Below are 19,370 nucleotides of genomic sequence, written 5' to 3'. Positions count from 1 at the left end.
ATTATACAGTACAGTACTACTGTAGTATCACAATGGTCAACAAAACTTATCATATTACCAGACATATATATATATGTATATACAGTCTCTCCTCGACTTACGACGGGGTTCCGTCCAAACGACCATGCCGTAAGTCGAATTGGTCGTAAGTCGAAAAGGCGAAAATAATACATAGGAATTCTAAAATGGGTGTCTCTTTTTCTTCTCAGCATGACGAGAACTCTCACTTTTACGCTTGCCAGCCATTTCAGATGGAATTACATACAAAAATTTTGTCAGTACACAGTGTAATCACTAACGTCGGGACTCGAAAATACGTAATTTTAAAAAATTTTGGTACGACTGAGGCGGTCGTATGTCCGGGTGGTTCTTCACTGTTTTTTTATGGTGTTTAATTCCAGAGTCGGTTTTAAGGTGCAGGAATGTGGCAAGTGCCTGTATTCATCTGACTCTTAAATCACTTGAATAGTCTTCAGTATTTCACGTGCTAGTAAAAAAGTAAAAAAAAAGGGGGGGGGGGGCTCAAAATTTTCTCCTACACTGTGTATGATAGCTTGGGAAAATTTCATGCCTGAAAGCTTTTTGAATGTTTGAAAGTTAACATCATTTGGCTAGATTTACCTCTTGATTATCTTATTTTAGTACTGTACTGACTATTAAGTGATCATAAATACAGTCAAGTATGTGAATTTATACTCCACTATTCAAAATGAGGAATACAGTACTGATCCACTTTATTATCCTTAAGGAAGTGGCCAAGGAAGGTGGGAAAAATCAACAGGGCCACCAAGTCCAGCATCAGCTTCTAGGAGACTCATGATGACAGCCATTGCTGCTTCGTCTGAGTCACTTGTCCCATCAGTTTCCAAGTCTCTGCCACTCACTACATCCATTAAGTCACCCTCATTGGATACTGAAACAAAATTAAATTAACATAAAAATCTCAAAAATTTCAATTCTTTCTTATCCATGTATGTTAAACATAAAAATGGGGCCAATTTGGACTCAGTGTTGAGGCACATTCCTTTACACATTTCCCTGACTCCACTTACTTATTTTTGTTCTTAAATGTTAAGTTATATACTGTACAGGTATACACCCTTAAATCCAAGACCTTGGGACCAAGACCAAACCAGTTTTGAGGAATTTCTTGTTTCCTGGGTCATCCATGTTACCCTCGGCCTACCAGGACACTATGTCAAGATTTGCTTTCTCAAACAAGCTCAGTTGACTGTTTGTTTTACTTACTAAATAACAAAATGAGAAAACATCATTGCATACATAATTTAAATGAAGAAGAAAAAGACTAAACATGTGCCAGCAGCTTCTAGCGAGTCATGAAATTTTGCCAGAAATAGTGAGTTCATAGATAATTACTGTCTGACTGAATAAATAGCCTGTACCTGTATAGAGGTGGATCTCAACATCTGTGAACCTGACATCCACAAGTTTGTTTATTCACAATTAATGTTTTTTTTAAATATTTCAACATCTGCAGTGGCAGTTTCAATAAATCCTGGAATTACACTGTACAGCTCAAGCATGATATGGTGATTCCCAAGTAGACCTATATATTTACCTGCAGTATGCAAATATAAAACCATATACAATATTGTATATATATTTTTGTTATTATAAACATCTTCAAAAATCAGAGAGAGAGAGTTGTAATGTTTAAACTTTATTTTAATCTTCCTTGTAGTGTGGGAGGCATGGTTTAATTTATTTATTTTTAATTTCCCCTTCTTTGCCCCTGGTGTGTTCTCTAACCCTATTTTTACCATAAGATTTAAGTACCCTGTACAGTATTGACATTCATGGTACTTTCCAGAAACATATCCCCATGAATATTGATGCCACCTGCAATTGTTAAACCAGCAAATACGGTGAACAAAATCTCAAATACACTGTTCATGAGTGTGATGAGACATTACTTGACCACAAATTAACATGCTTACCTCAAGATAGTGTGTTAATGAGTTTATACAGTCTCCTCATATATACCCTTCTGTTTCCATTTGTCTCCTCTAGTCTCTCAAAAAACAAACCTGTTCTCTGCTCTCAACTTTTTAACGTTATTCTTTTTTTCATTAAATGAAAAACAATAAAAGTCATACTGTAATTTATACTGTATTCTTACCAGGCTGCCTGTGATTATTGTTGTGGTTGTATGACCCTCCACGTTCACCACTATTAGCCAGATTGTTGTGCATGCTTGAGAGTCGACGATGGTTATTGTTAGGCACAGTACTGCGACTGGTGTCACTTCCTGAACATGTGCTGGTATTGCTGCTTAAGAGCACATTGTTTTTCACATTGGTCTGTTATTAATTAAATAAATATTAATAACTCTCATTCATTGTACACAGCACAAGTAAAAAGATTATTGAATATTGTCTGATTCTTCTATAACCATTCTATATGCGGTTTATGGTCTAGAACTCTGGTACTCAAAATTCAGAATTTTCCAAAATGTGGACATTTTTGAGTACATTCCATTTGAAATAATGTAAAATTATGTAGGGATTTTTTAATTGCATTTCCTGCTTGTTTTTTCGAAGATATTCAAATATAAATTCACACACTACATATTGGTAAGTAGGGTGTTCAGTTCATGTTAGAAATGTACTGGACAACTACACCAGGGTTAAGATATTAATGTTACATAAATTGCTACTGATATTTTCAATACAAACACCAGGTATTAAGACATTTACATTAAGTGCAATGGAATATTTAGCCAGGTTATTGCTCTCTGGGTGGTGGGCTGGACTAAGGGTTGGGGTGGCCCACCCACACTTGGGTCCCACACAGCTTTTTTTTTATTGAGTTCCCAGCACAACTGTGTTGTACATTACAGTTTCTGATATATTTACAACACCACCGTGCTGGGGCCTTGATTAAAAAAGCTGTCTGGGACCCAAGTGTGGGCGGGCTGCCCCAACCCTTTGGCTCACATTTAGTGGGCAGGGAACCAGAGTTACAAGAGAGAAGTTAAGGTGGGGTAGCTTTTAGCCCATCATAGTCCAGTGGACAAGCTTTTTGCCTACCACTAATGGTGGTCCGGGTCCAATACACGACACTCAGAGGTGATTACTATTGTTTACATTGATTTACCTCTGTACATTACAGTTCCTGATATGCTATTTATGTAGGTGTTTGTGACCAACATATAGTAATACAATACAGGCAGACACTGGGTTATGTACGAATTCTGTTCCTACAGACGTTCTTAAGTCGTAAATGTACTTTAAATCGAATCACATAGACTATGTGCATACCGTACTTACAGAACAATGTTTAAAATCCAACTATATCATAGCCTAAGTCTTTTTATACATCTAAAATCACTTAGTTTAACTTTATAGAACCTCGTTCTTATCACCGGGTGTTCGTAAGTAGGATGTACCACATTTTTGCAGTAGTGTTTTCAAATGTTTGCATGGCCTTGAACATCTGAGGTGAATTTGGTAGAAACCAACACTCTACCTACAGCAATGCACACTGACCCACAACCCCTCAGTAGGCCTCATATAATACTAACTGTAAGTAACTTAAGTACAGAAATACTGTAAGTAATAAATAAGTAAGGTAGCTGGACTGCTTAGTGCTTATTAAAGCAGTTTTGGAACAGTTTATGTGTATTTCTTGGCCTCTGAAACCAAACTAATAATTTCCATTGAAATCAATTAAAACATAATTCGCAATTTGATAATTCATGATGTTTTATTGTACCTAACCCGAGAATTAACAAGACTTCATTGTGCCAGCGAATTTAAGAACCTAATTGTAAATATTAAGTAAGTACAGTACAGTATAGTCTGAATTTACGCGGATTTTGTTTATGCGTTTGGTCATTTACGCGGTGCCTTGCCAGACTGAAATGTTTTAATTACGCGGTAAATTTCATCATTTACGCGAGAAACGGCGCGGGCAGGGTGCGCACAAGGTCGCCCAGTCATCAAAACATTACCGAGTTCTTCACCCGCCACCCACCACAGCTGGCCCAAGTCAGTGACAGTGAGGATATGGACTTTGAGGGGTTTGACAAAGAGGCCCTGCAAGCCTCTGTGGTGGATAGTGATACAATTGATACAAGTGATACAGGTGAGGGCCAATAATCTGCCCTCTGCCTCGGAACCAACCCCCCATCCTCGTGTGCCCAGCCATCTTTTCTACTAACGAAAGTGTTAAAAAACCCTAATATTATTGATATTTCTCTTAAATATTTATTGTGTGTGCATACCATCTTAAAATTAAGATGTTATTTTTACTGCAACGTACATATTGTGTCAGAAAAAGTGTAGTTTGGGGGTCGGCCCAGTCTCTATTTCAATTAATCCCATATGTTCTGTTATTTTGTTTACGCGTTTCTCGTTTTACGCTGTTCAATTGGCCGCGTAAATGCAGACTATACTGTAGTATATAAGTGAATAAGTAAAATAATAAGTAAGTTGTAATGTGCCTGGCATGCAATCAGTCACCTCACTGTGTCAGATATTGCTACACACACCCCTCTACACTTCACTCTCTGTTTAACTAAGGGGGATAATCTACAAATGGTTCTTGGAGAAAAAATAAAAAATGCAGACAGACAAAAAGGTAAATACAGTACAGTATTGTGTTGTTGTCAAATTCTACTTTTTTTGCGTGCACAGAAACTATTATTTTATAACATCATTTTATATTCTTATAAGATTTGAAATGAAAAAGAAGTTGTTTTGTGTTTGGGTTGGTTGACGAGATATCCGCAGCTGCACATTAAAAATTAAATCCAGAGTTCTATACACAAAGGTTTGAGAAGTTGGAAAGGCATCTACTCATAGAAAGGCACTAAGAACATGAGTTTTGGATACCACCAGCTACTTCAGGTTCAATATCAGGATCCACTGACAGACCATGTATGAACAAATCCAACTCTGCCATCTCCCCTCCTCATCAAAGAAAAAGGAGTAAAGACAGAGTCCTTTTTAAATTTCTTCCTAGTCTAAGCCCTATCAATTGACAGAAATATAGGGTGCTGTAACAACCATCAATAGAACTTTTGTTTAATTCTAGGTGCCCCCTGACCACTTGTTATCCTTAGTGACCCTGGTGAAGTGATTTTCAGAGGACACGCTAAAGATCAATGGAGCCACCTTCTGATGATACAGAACATCCCTATCACTGAATAACTTCTATAACCTTCAACAGTTCTTCTCACTGTGAAATTTGCAGGAAGGATATTTTTTTTATAAGGGGATTAACCCAACGGGGCACAGGTCACTGACCCACATCGGGGCCTGGGGGGCAAAAATGTAGTAGTAATAGTAATAATAATAATAATAATAATAGTAATAATAATAATAATAATAATAATAATAATAATAATAATAATAATAATAATAATAATAATAATAACAATAATAATACTGTCCACAGCTCTCTTTCTAACCAGATGTGCTGCACTTATAAAGTCTCAAAACAAATGCAAAAGTGATGGTACTGAGAGTAGTACTGTAAAAAGAAAACAGTGTTGTTTACATTGGTTATCACTAAGTAAAGTATTTTTACTCACCCGATGAGCCGTCATATCAGATCTAAGAAGTGCCGCAAAGGATCGGTCAGATGCCCCCGATCCTAATATGCCCTCAAATGGAGACACTGGACTATTCGAGGTCGAATCATTCCTCCGTTGATTATCTAAAACTTCATCTGCAATCTGTCGACCAATCTTCCTTGCTTGAATGCCACCACCCATCAGGCGACTGTTGCTATTTGAAGACCCAGCACAACCAAGTGGTGAATTATCTTGATTATGACTTGCATCTTGAATATAAGAATGAAATTTTTTTCTATATATTAACTTTTTTATTTATTTTTTAATGTGTAAAAATTTTTTAATTTCTGTAGCATTCTTTACACACTTTCACATACACAGAAGATGGTGCCAATACAATAAGGTCTCACTTAATTTGTGACATGGGGAAATGCAGGGTAGTTGTATCAACATGGCAGCTGATTTAACCCTTATCTCCGCTTAGGTAAGGGACACCCAGGTTTAGGGAGTATATCAACCTCCATGAAAATTTTTTGGCCCTAGAGCTATAAATAACCATCTTGAGTTGTATCGTAACTACTAATCTACTATGTTGAATAGCAGAATGATAGAAATAATGTAAGAAATTTGGTAAGGGAGTTATATTTATGTTGCATTTAATTTAGGATAAATTTAGTAAAAGTAATACAGTATTTAATAGTTACCTGAATTGTAAATAATTCCTCCTGATTTAAATACAGTCAACCCTTGCTTTACGCGGTCCCACATTCCGCGTTTCCACGTTTACGCCGTACCCTGCCGAAACCGAGATGCTCACATTCCGCGGTGCGTGTACCCCTTTACGCGGAGAGTGTCCGGCTCGACGCTATTTTTAGATTCGCCCCTCCCGCCTGCTCCCGCCTCCGGCTGGGCAAGCCGCGCGGTAAGGTTGCGCAGTGCATGTCTCTGTTGTGTTATCAGTGACGTCATATGACGTATCGGACTGTGATTGGCCATGCATCCCTACCTCCCTCCGCTGCTAGCTGTAATTGGTTTAAAGTAATATGACGTGTCCACCCGGGGGAGGGAGGGAGGGAGGGAGGGAGGGAGGGAGGAAAAACGACGCTTGACCTAGCCGCGGCAGTTTCATCCCTCCAGGCCACACCGTGTAATCGTGCATCCATTGTTCTGTAAAATGGCTTCCGCCGGACCACTGCCCCCAGAGAGAAACCTTTCCTTGCCTGGACCCAGCCGCCCTAAGCCAAAGAAGACACGACGTTCCTTAAGCTACGAGGTGAAGTACAAGATCATCCAAGAGTTGGAGAAAGGAACAAGACAGGTTGATTTGGCGCGCCAGCATGGTGTGAACGAATCTACGATCCGGACGATAAAGAAGGATGCAGCCAAGATAAAGGAGCACATGAAGATCACAAAGTCTACAGGTGCTTCTATGATCAAGTATTTTCACAACTAGGTGCTTCTCGACGGAAAAATTACTTGTGAGCTACTTGGTGCGTCAGGCGCGACGGAACATGGCGGTGGACACACGCTCTGTTAAGGAGTACGCACGAGAACTGTACATGGCAGTGGCACGAAAGATGGGAACTACAGAGCCCAAACCCTTTAATGCTTCCTCTGGGTGGTTACAGAGGTTTAAGATCCGGAACAAGATCACCAATATCAACATTGGTGGTGAAGAAGCTAGTGCTGACCGTGTTGCGGCTAGGGAATTTCCTCTGTTTTTACGTGAGATTATGGAAGAAGGATAGTACACCGACGACCAGGTGTTTAACATGGACGAATCTGGTCTTTTTTGGAAAAAGCTGCCTTCCAAGACCTTCGTTGTGAAGAATGCCAGCAAGATTCGGGGCCGGAAGTTGCAGAAGGAGCGCATCACCGTCCTGTTTACCACCAATGCCTCGGTACCTATAAGCTCAAGTTATCGGTGATCCACACAGCACGCAAGCCACACGTCTACAAGAGCATGGACATGACCAAGCTAAATGTCCACTGGCTGACCGCACGTAAGGCGTGGATGTTCTCTACACTGTCCCTCTCCTGGTTTGATGACTGTTTCGTTCCCAATGTGAAGAAATTCTGTGAGCAACAGAATGTGCCATTCAAGATTTTGTTGCTGCTGGACAACGCACCAAGACACTCGCCCCTACTGTTAGATCATCACCCCAACGTAAGAGTGGTCTTTCTTCCTCCCAACACTACGTCTATATTACAGCCCATGGACCAAGAGTTAATCTGTAATGTAAAAGCTGCATTCTCTACAAAAAAATTCAAGCTCCTGAATGACTACACCAACACCAGGGAAGAGTTGCGTAACCTGAGTGACACCACCACCGATAGCAAGAGCGAAGACGACGAGGATCAACAGTTGGCAGAGCAACAAGTACTTTTAAAACAATTCTGGAGAATATTCAACATCAAGAAAGCTGTGGACTTCTTGGTGGAGGCATGGGATCAGCTGTCTGTAGCAACTCTTCGTCACGCATGGAGACATGTGTTGCAAGGCATTCCGGCCGTTAGGCAGAGTCAATCTGTGACTGGTGAGGTTCAGACTGTTGCAGTGGACCTTGCCAGAGAAGCTGCACAGAGTGTTACAGCTGCAGGCTTCTCCGAGACCACCAACGACGACATCCTGGAGGTGATAAGGGATCCTGATGTGACTACCGACGAGATGGTACATGATGATGACGTCAGTGAGGAGGCAGGTGGTGCGTCATCCCAAGAAGAACACCACTTATCCCATAGTAATGTTAGGGGTGCCATCGAGTGTATCAAGAAAGTCAAGCTCCTCCCTTCCGAGGACCCTGACGCAAACAGGTATGAAATCTTCACTACCCAGCTGTTGCAGACTATGGAGCCCTACTTCAAGGTTTATCACGACAACATAAACACCAGCCGTCAGCAAAGCATAACGGAATTCTTCGCCCGCAACCCACCACAGCCAGCCCAAGCCAGTGATAGTGACAGAGGTAGAGACAGTGATGATGACTTTGAGGGATTTGTCAGGGAGGCCCTGACAAGTGTGGATGACAGTGATGGTGACTCACCTGAGGACCAGTAGCCTGCCCTCTGCCTTGGAACCAGCCTCCATCCCCGTATGCCGACCCATCTCTTCTACTAACGTAAGTGTTAAACCTAACTTTTAGTTTTCCTAACCTAACCTTTATTTTTCCTAACCTAACCTCTTCTATATTAATTGTGTGTGCATACCATCATAAAGTTAAGATAAAATATTTACTACAACATAGTTGTGTGTCGTCAAAAAGTGGAGTTTGGGGGTCGGCCCGGTCTCTATTTCAATTAATCCCATATGTTATGTTGTTCACTTTACGCGTTTCTCACTTTCCGCGGTACCCTGTGGGTTGTGTTAACCGCGTAAAGTGAGGGTTGACTGTAATAGTCTTGTTCGAGTCTACTTTCCTTTGTCTGTGCGCACATCCTACCGTTGAATGTCAAATTACCTGCCATTGTCAGTACCTTAACGATCCTGACCAGGTAAACACAACACTCACCATCTTCAGTGAAAACCGGCGATCATGGAGGGGGTCACCAACTATACTCAACCATTAATTCCTGACCTCCATCTGTATCAGCAAACCTTGAGTATCAATTTATATTGTAGGATATCCTAACTTTATACTTTGTAATTAGTTTGATGTAATATAAACTTCAACATTGCCACTTGTTCCTGATATTAACCAATTCAGGACAAGTTGTCTGGCATACACTCCCACAAGCACTCACGTGACTAGGCCTTGTGTTTCTTGGCAACACGCGAGTACCTTCACCAGTTCCACTCTGAAAGGATGTCGTCACGCCGTGCTATCAGTGACGCCGAAATAAACTCTATTCTCTTTGATGAGGATGCTCCTTGTGATGCTGAGGAGCAATTAGGAACGGACAGTGATGAGAGTGATTCTGATGATGTCAATGACCCTGCTTACCCACATGATGACAAGGATAGTGAGTGAGAGTGATGTTGATGGCCCTGACACCATAAGGCCGACTCCACCAAAAGCATCACTCCACCACCCACAACGTCGACTCCAAGACCAAGATGAGGCTCTACAAGCCACATTGTATCCCAGACTACACCTCCAATATGCATCTGGTTGACAAGTCTAACAGCATGATCTCCAGTATAGATTGTGCACGCAAGACCATGAAATGGTACAAAAATTATTCTTTCATCTTTTGGAACATGTCCCCTCTGAACTTGCACATTCTTTATTTAGTGAAGACAGGAAAAAAAACCTAAACCACACGAATTTTCATTGAATGTGGTAAGACAGCTTTTGGAGACCAATGCAGTACCTCGTCAGAAACCTGGAGGTCATAGCGCAGCTGGTTATGAACTCCCTTTGCGACTGACTGCTCAACACTTCCCTTCAGTGATTCCTTCCACTGGGGCAAAGCAGTATTCCCATAAAAAAATTCATGTGTGCCATACGAATGAAATTTGTGCATAAGTATGCAAAGACACTCGCTATCAGTGTACTCAGTGTGACATTGCTCTGTGCCTGATTCCATGCTTCAATCAATACCACACCCTTCAAAAGTACTAAAGCACAGGAAAGAGTTTTGTAAATAGTGTAAATATATGTAATTTCTCATTATTTTAGGGTATGAGCACAACATGATGTGGTGGTGGCATTGTGACAGCGCATCGGTGGTAAAACTGTACCATATAAATTTGTGCCACACCCGACAGCATATGTCATATGTCGACTCCTTAGAAGTGCTTCAGTGAATATTAACTACATATTTGAGTACAATAAATAGTAAAATTAATGTAGAATTATGTAAATGTAAGTCGTTTTACGTAAGTGAGGTCTGAAACTCACTGCAGCATGTTTGCTGTGAAGCAGAAACCTCTCTCTAAGCCGTATTCCATTTAGAACTGCCATTTGAGACTGGTGTTTACGAGCTGTCTCAAGCATAAATACAAGTTAGACTATAATTACCGGGTGAATTCAAAAATTCATTGAAGTTGTTATATGACTGGGAGACTGATTCATTGGCCATAGTGCTTTCCACCATTCCAGCTTCCGATCTGGAAAGAAAAAAGTAAAGAAATATTTGATATACTGTAGTCCAACAATATCTTACATGATGTTTCTCACTATACAATAAGATGACCCCCTCAAATCTTCCAGAAATCCAAGTCACAGCATTACACTCCTTGCCCCAAACAGACCCATATATTACGCTACCTAACCAACAACTTCTAATACATAAACATTCCAAAATCCTTGGCATCACACTGAACACACATTACCTTCACACAAAACATGACCAGAGAGATCCATCTCTATTAATTTTTATGTGTTGATGACTGGTTATGTACTGTACTACCCTAAAATATGTACTTAAAGACAAGAACTGTAAATGCAGTTATATATTATAACCTCATCATCATACAACACAATAACATCAAGACCACGAGCAAACTAAATTTTTTCCAAAATCCTCACAAACACAACCTTTTGGACAGACAGAAGAACCACTAACAACAATTCATCTGCACTACAATAAACTTTACAAACTCTAGCTGGGTCCCAGTAACATCTGACTCCAACATCCAAAAATTCTAAAAGACTTACCGGTAATAAAAACCCTTCAAACAATATTAAGTTGCACTAAAACCACAAACATTAGTCCCCTACAGTTTGTATCAAAGTCTCTCCACAGAAGCTCACCTAAATATCAGGACCATATAATTCACTGTCTCACATAATACCTCTTAAATTTCATGTTGAATCACCCCCTGCCTTAATGACACAAAAAATGCCCAACATTACAACACTATATCCCACACACTGTACCACCTACACATTGCATCACAACTTCCAACAAACACATATGTACATAATATCTTAGAAACCTCCACAATCCACAGACTCCAACCAAACAAATTATTAAACAAACCTCAAAACCACATCCCAAAAACCACCCTCCCAGGAGAAATGATAATGCATCCATCAGACTATGTTGTGGTGGCCATCCTTCCTTCAGTCAATATCCAACACATCTTAAGTATATACTCTATCCATAACAAAATTCTGTACTGGCAACAATCTAAAACTCATCTATTCACTATACACCAAACAGATAAAATCCTTTAACACATCCTGTCAAACACCGGTTAACCATATGTTAACTTAATGCTTTCTTATATAAATAAAATAGAAGTTCCAAGAATTTATCAACAATTGTGTCAGTGTCAAGGATATGGTGCACAAGAGAAAGGAGTACAGTGATCTAGCCCATACACTCCCCCACAACCATCTCCCCCACACACTCCTCCACAACCATCTCTCCCACACATTCTACCACAACCATCTCCCCCACACATTCTTCCACAACCATCTCCCCCACACACTCCTCCACAACCATCTCCCCACACACAACCATCTCCCCACACATCTCTTCCACAACCATCCCCCCACACCAACCATCTCCCCCACACATTCCACAACCATCTCACCCACACACTTCCACAACCATCTCTCCCCACACATTCTTCCACAACCATCTCCCCACACATTCTTCCACAACCATCTCTCCCACACACCCTCCACAACCATCTCCCCACACACCCCCCTCCACAACCATCTCCCCACACATTCTTCCACAAACCATCTCCCCACACACCCTCCACAACCATCTCCCCACACCCCTCCACAACCATCTCCCCCACACTCCTCCACAACCATCTCTCCCACATTCTTCCACAACCATCTCCCCCCACACATTCTTCCACAACCATCTCCCCACACATTCTTCCACAACCATCTCCCCACACACTCCTCCACAACCATCTCCCCACACATTCACAAACCATCTCACCCACACACCCTCCAACCATCTCTCCCACACATTCTTCCACAACCATCTCCCCCACACATTCTTCCACAACCATCTCTCCCACACATTCCTCCACAACCATTTCCCCACACATTCTTCCACAACCATCTCCCCCACACACTCCTCCACAACCATCTCTCCCCCCACACATTCCTCCACAACCATCTCCCCCACACATTACTCCACAACCATTCCCACACATTCTCCAACCATTTCCCCCACACATTCTTCCACAACCATCTCCCCCCACATTCCTCCACAACCATCTCACCCACACACTCCTCCACAACCATCTCTCCAACACATTCTTCCACAACCATCTCCCCCACACATTCCTCCACAACCATCTCACCCACACACTCCTCCACAACCATCTCTCCCACACATTCTTCCACAACCATCTCCCCCACACACTCCTCCACAACCATCTCACTCTCACACTCCTCCACAACTACCTCCCTCATACACTCCTCCTTAACTGACTTAAATGTTAATCTTCAACATCAATGTATTATAATATGCAGATTAACTGGAAAATGGCTATTTATAAATAATCTTATATTGCACATAACTTGTTGCTACAGAATCTATGCCATAGTTACTTATAGTACAATGTAGGTCAATGCTGTATTCTTGGACTCACGTGACAACACTGTTCTTCGATATAATGTATTCAATCTCTTTGGTCCAAGGATTTTTGAATGTCCACCAATTGCTCTGCAGCCGCACAAAGGAACCCTCCTTTGTTCGAAACCTGTACACCTGGAAAAGATATTGTCAAATTTATACCCAAAGTGCATTTTCCTTTATTACAGTAGAGCAGCTTACACAAAAAATATCCCACATACACACCCTGAACCTTGAGCATTTCTTAAGTGTCCCACACCAAAAGAGACCTCTAACTCTAATACTCCTTCATCCTGTTCTTCTATGTAACCTTCAACTTTTCTTTTATCTCAAACGACTTCAATAAAATCCAATCTTTCATCTTCATTACCTAAGAGCTCCATCAATCACTTTATAAAATACTTTATCAACAGGGTCATATTTCTTGCCTAATTCCATAAAGGTGCAGAAATTTTTTTTTGTTGACAGTACATTCCACTAACACCAAAGACTGTGGGTCCCTCACCTCGTGCTAATAAACTAGCCCATACCAGATGACTCACATTTCTCTCTTTTACTATAATGTACAGGTATTTATCAAAATTTAGGAATTATGCCTGCCTCTTAGAATTCTTTTGAATATTTAAGAATGATTTTTCCAACTCTAAAATTTCACTCCAAATTCAATTTAAAAATATCCAATTTCTTTACTTTCAACTACATTTCATAAGCTGCCTTATCATCATCAAAGTTTAAAGTTATTTTCCACAGTTGCGTGGGTTAGTCATGATTACGTACTGACAAACTCTCCCTGTGATGAATTCACCTGCAGCCTCTCTTCAGGTTCTTGTCTTTGATGCAATTTTTTCCTGTCTTTCCCCTGGCTCTCCTTCCCTCCACATTCAGACTTGTTCATCTTTTGACCTAGCTGGTCTCCATCATTCTCTCATTCTCTGCATATGCCCAAACCATCTAATCCTACCACTACAAAACTCTGCCAATATCTCAATCCCCAGCCACCCTCTTAACCCTATCTTTTAGTGTCACATTACACATCCATCTCACCATCCTCATTTCAGCTCGCTCAAGCCTAGCATATCATGCTGGTTGAACAATCTTTCCTTTCACAAAAAGACAAGGTCCTCTTGCTGTCAATAAAGACAGCAGCTTCCCAAATTTCCTCCAGCCGCATCTGACTCTTGCATTTGTCTGGACCAAAATAAAGCAGCTCCAAGAATTTGTCACTTATTTCTTCAATTAAGATTAAGTGTCAATATACTGTATATTTTTATTCAGTGAAACCCATTTGTTTATGTTTTATTGATAATTAATGTAAATTATTTTGTGATTTATTTTACTTAGACTAGTTTATTGAGACTAATGTTAATTTCAGGGGTTTAAATGTTTGCTGTGTTTTACCAAATTAATGTAAGTCACTACTGTATTTCAAAACCTATCTGGTCCATACAATGTTTTTTGGAATACCCCGTATACAGTTGGAAGATAATCACTGGATGGGAGCAACTATAAACTGGACATACTAAAGTGAAGATAAGTAGTGAACATTTCTGCAGTGAGAGAAGTTTACTAGTGCTAGTGGTAAATTAAAAGTTGGAAAAGTTTCTGCGTTGTATGTCAAGTGAGAAGTTATTGCTGGACTTAAAATTTTTTTTTTAATTATTAATCATATTTTATATTAAAATAAGTGATCAAAAGAGATAGATGAAGTGCTCTACCTCATAAAATTATGTGATTATTATACTTTTACATTTTATCTGAAATTATTTTTGCTTATTTAATAATGTTCTTTTAATACTGGTGTACAGTCTCATTCAAGATCCTTTGTACGCTGCTGGAGACAGCTGGCAATTCAAAGCCGTTTGTTTACTATAGTATGTAGTACAGTATAATATAAAACAAAACAACAAAGCCCAACCATTAAATTAAGCAACGGGGAACTAAGTAACCAATCACCGATCACTTTTACATTTATTCATAATTTTCACTACGTACTACGGTATAGTAAACAAATGGCCTGTCTCCAGCAGTGTTCGAAGAATCTTGAACGAGACTGTACATTTAAAAATTGTAACGGAGTATCAATATCCATGTCATTTTTTTTAAGTGAATGCTTGATTGGTGACCCCTTTCTCTGTGATATAGATAAGGTAACATAAAGATTGATAACATTGTTTTAAAAGCCAATGCTACCAAAAACTTAACATAAGTCTACTGCTCAAACTTAGAATACCTTGCGTGAAGTACAAAGAATAGGGACCAGAAATTCAAAGATCTGGTATGTTCACTACACAACCTCATTATAAAAAACAAGAAGAGTTATATATCTCCATAACTACTAGTACTGTACCATATTAATTCAATTGTCTCACCTGAGTGTTACAACTTTCAGAGTTTTGTAGAGTGGCCCTGTGAGTCTCAGCAAGGAAAGGAATGTCGTCCTGGTGAAAATATTCGTACATGCTTGACCCAAGAAGCTCCTGAGGAAGCCAACCCAACAGCAATGATGCCCTGATGAGAGAAAGGTTAGCATATCATTACTGTATTCAGATAACTTATTAAGTACTGTATACATACAGTGTAGTACAGTGGAACCCCATACAGTTGCTCCTTGCCAATCACGATTTCTAATTTGGCAAGTTTCATATGTTCACAAGTTAATATGTACAGTACTGTATAGGCATTTCCAATTTACAAAAGAGTTCCATTCCTAAAAAAAAAAAATTTAAATTTGATTTTTGTAAATCAGGGCATATTTTTCCATCAAGTCTATTAGCCAAGTTACATAAAAAAAAATAAAATGCTACAAAACATATTTTTAGTGAAAATTTTTGGTGTACACAATTATAATAATCCAAAAATAAACATAAGTGAATTATATACATGGCTCCATCACCCAAGGAGAGTCAAGTTTATGGCTAGATTTAGCCACTTTTCTGCTCAGCTTATGTTACATACACGTAATGACGTAATGCTGTTTTTAGACTAAATTTGAATTTCTTGCATTCACAACAGTTTTTCTGAGATTGATGTGATGATTATTTTAAGTCTAATTACATTTATGCATGTTTTCACAAAATGTAAATTTAGTGCAATTATCAATATTGCACAGCATATCTCAAATCATCATTATCACCATCAAAAGCAAGTAAATAACACATTACATTACAGTAATACCTCAATACACCCGACTACGGTAATTGGGCAGACCCCAGTCTGGAAAATAAAAATTTCTTATATCCGCAGGAGTTAGTTCTCCGATCGTGGGAGGGGAAATGGAGGATGGAGGATTGAGGGTGGGGGTGCAGTGTTAGGGATCTCAGCCTCCTCGTACCAGGCCAAACCTTGAGCTGTGTAATTGTTTGTTTGTTTTTTTGTCAAATTGTATTTTCAAGTAGATATACGGAACATAATTTTGTTTTGTTTTCTTAACTCTGTTACTTGCATACACAAGCTTCCATGCAGAATGTGAAAAAAATTAAAATAAGAGAAATGATTGTCATAAGATCAAACATTTAAAAGAGAATAAACATTTCTTACTTCAGCGGGTGTTAGCCCACGAGTGTAGGAGAGGGAGGAGGGAAGTGTGCTCCTGTACCCCGAGTCCTTCATGAAATGATTGCCAAATGGCCATGCAGTATTTTTTTCTTTTCTTTTATTTATTAGTATAATTTTGATTTATTCCTCACAGTTACAGAGGAATACATTAGACCACTGACAAGTATAGATGCCACACTAATCCGCGGATATGTAAAACTAAATACCGTGGTTGGTGAAATGGTATACAGTATTACCCCGCTTAACGCGCTTTCACTTAACGCGTTTTCGCATATACGCGGTGCCTTGCCAAAGCTGAACTTTCACTTAACGCGGATTTTTCCACAGCAACGCGGTGAGTGTCCGGCTCGAGAGCTATTTTTAGATTCGCACCACCCCCCACCCGCCACCCTGCCTGACTGCCTGTTTTAGCTCATAAAATTCATACAAATTACCCACCCAGAATATAGTTTACATTGCTGGAATTCTTATAATTTGGTGATCATTTTGAATATAAACAACATATTTTTTGCATTAAACATACAATTTTTAGATAAAATGTTTAATCTGAGTAAGTATGTTATCTTTTGTCCAAAATATATGACATTTATATTCAAAATATTCCTGGTCTTACAAGGAATCCAGCAATGTCAATTATATTATCCTAACTTTAGTTTGAGGTATTATTTATTAAAATTTAGTGGTTATCCCACACATCTCCTTGGGACGGTTGGTGGGGGGTGGGGGGGAGGGAGGGACCAACCGACCGACCATCTGTTACCCGGTGAAGAATTATTTTTTTTTAACTGAAGATATTTGTTTTAGCTCATAAAATTCATACAAATTACCCGGTCAGAATATAATTTACATTGCTGGAATTCTTATAATTTGGTGATCATTTTGAATATAAACAACATATTTTTTGCATTAAACATACAATTTTTAGATAAAATGTTTAATCTGAGTAAGTATGTTATCTTTTGTCCAAAATATATGACATTTATATTCAAAATATTCCTGGTCTTACAAGGAATCCAGCAATGTCAATTATATTATCCTAACTTTAATCTGAGGTATTATTTAATACTAAATGTTAAAAACTCTTGAATGGAGGATTGGTGGGGGGTGGGGGGAGGGTTGGGACTGACCGCGCGGTTGGAAGAGGGGGGGAGGCAAGGTGGGGTACTTTGATTGACAGATAGTGTTGAAGAATATATTTTTTTTTTTATTAACTGTAGATATTTGTTTTAGCTCATAAAATTCATACAAATTATCCGGCCAGAATATAATTTACATTGCTGGAATTCTTATAATTTGGTGATCATTTTGAATATAAACAACATATTTTTTGCATTAAACATACAATTTTTAGATAAAATGTTTAATCTGAGTAAGTATGTTATCTTTTGTGAAAAATATATGACATTTATATTCAAAATATTCCTGGTCTTACAAGGAATCCAGCAATGTCAATTATATTTTCCTAACTTTAGTTTGAGGTTATCCCACACATCTCCTTGGGACGGTTGGTGGGTGTGGAGGGGGGGAGGGAGGGACTGACTGACCATCTGTTAGCTGGCTGTGTACTGTAGTGTGAGAGGGGGAGGGAGTTGAGTCCATTATTTGAATGGACATTAACTTGGCGACTGTATTTCTCTTAAGTATTAATTGTGTGCATGTACCATCATAAAATTAAGATGTTATTTTTACTACAACATAGTTATTTGTCGCCAAAAAGTGGAGTTTGGGGGTCGGGCTGGGTTCTATTGGAATTAATCCCATATGTTCTGTTATTCACTTAACGCGGTTTTCACTTAACGCGGGACCCTCTGGGTTCAATTGACCGCGTTAAGTGGGGTACCACTGTACAGAGTGAAAACCGTGGATATATGGAATCTGTGGTTGGTGAGGGTCTAATGTATGTCCTAGTTTTCTTACTTTGTAGCTTTTGTTAGGCCTACAGCAAATCTGATTAGTCCACTGTACAGTAATCAGTGAGCAAGCACTGTTCTTTTCATGAGGATTTTTTTTTAATCCATTTCTTAAAATACATACTCTACATAATTTTGCCCAATACTGTACTTAAAACCCTCAAGTATTCCCATTAAAGACAATATGTACTCTACATAAAAAGTACACGTAAATGAGTGTAGGTAGTGAAGTACGGCACACTGATGACACATATGAAGGCAAGACTCAGACCGAGACACATGCCACACGACACCCACACACAGCCATTACGAACACACAAACCGTCCGAATGGATTCTGGATTTTCTGAACTTTTTAAAATATTTCTGGTTTATAAATGGGCAGTCCCAGTGCACCTCAGAGTATGAAAAAAGCAAATTCCAGTGTACAGAGGTCTACTGTACTTTCTATAGCTTAGTATTATTTACAGGTATAATATTTATTGCAGTCATTTGGCTTTCCCTTGGCTCTTCTCCCCTCCATATTTACTCATGCATCGCTTGACTCAACTAGTCTCCTTTATTCTCTCCACATACCTGAACCATCTCAGCCTACCTCTACCCAAAACTTTGCCACTCCCTGTACCCTGCCACCCACTTAACTCTGAACAGGGCCTCCTGTCTTTCAGTGTCCCACTGCACAACCACTTCAACATTCTCTCCGCTATATACTGTATATCTCCCTGTTCTCTGTCTCCCTGCTCTATCTCTCTCTGCTCTGTGAAAATGCTTTTATACTTTTAAAGTTTTAGTTGGAAACAAACAAAATAACTGCACTGTACATACACTGTCTTGAATTATTATCATTACTGAATAAGGGTCCAGAATCGGGTTTCC

General features: G+C 39.4%; 1 protein-coding gene across 1 annotated transcript in view; it reads right to left on the bottom strand.

The window, feature by feature from the left end:
• Nucleotides 1-273: 273 nt before the first annotated feature.
• LOC121877722 (protein cycle-like) overlaps nucleotides 274-19,370 on the bottom strand; it is a 39,618-nt gene continuing 20,521 nt past the window's right edge. Inside the window, exons 10-15 of the mRNA XM_042383580.1 lie at nucleotides 15,400-15,538; nucleotides 13,047-13,165; nucleotides 10,501-10,589; nucleotides 5,558-5,808; nucleotides 2,141-2,321; nucleotides 274-913 (exon numbers count right to left, since the gene is read on the bottom strand). Coding sequence (XP_042239514.1) covers nucleotides 744-913; nucleotides 2,141-2,321; nucleotides 5,558-5,808; nucleotides 10,501-10,589; nucleotides 13,047-13,165; nucleotides 15,400-15,538 — 949 coding nt within the window. The 3' untranslated portion in view covers nucleotides 274-743. The remainder of the gene's footprint in view (nucleotides 914-2,140; nucleotides 2,322-5,557; nucleotides 5,809-10,500; nucleotides 10,590-13,046; nucleotides 13,166-15,399; nucleotides 15,539-19,370) is intronic.

The sequence above is a fragment of the Homarus americanus genome, unplaced genomic scaffold (genome assembly GCF_018991925.1).
Source record: "Homarus americanus isolate GMGI-L3 unplaced genomic scaffold, GMGI_Hamer_2.0 scaffold33468, whole genome shotgun sequence".
In the NCBI taxonomy this organism is placed as follows: Eukaryota; Metazoa; Arthropoda; class Malacostraca; order Decapoda; family Nephropidae; genus Homarus; species Homarus americanus.
The sequence above is the reverse complement of the archived record's forward strand: the minus strand, read 5'-3'. Positions and strand labels throughout refer to the sequence as shown.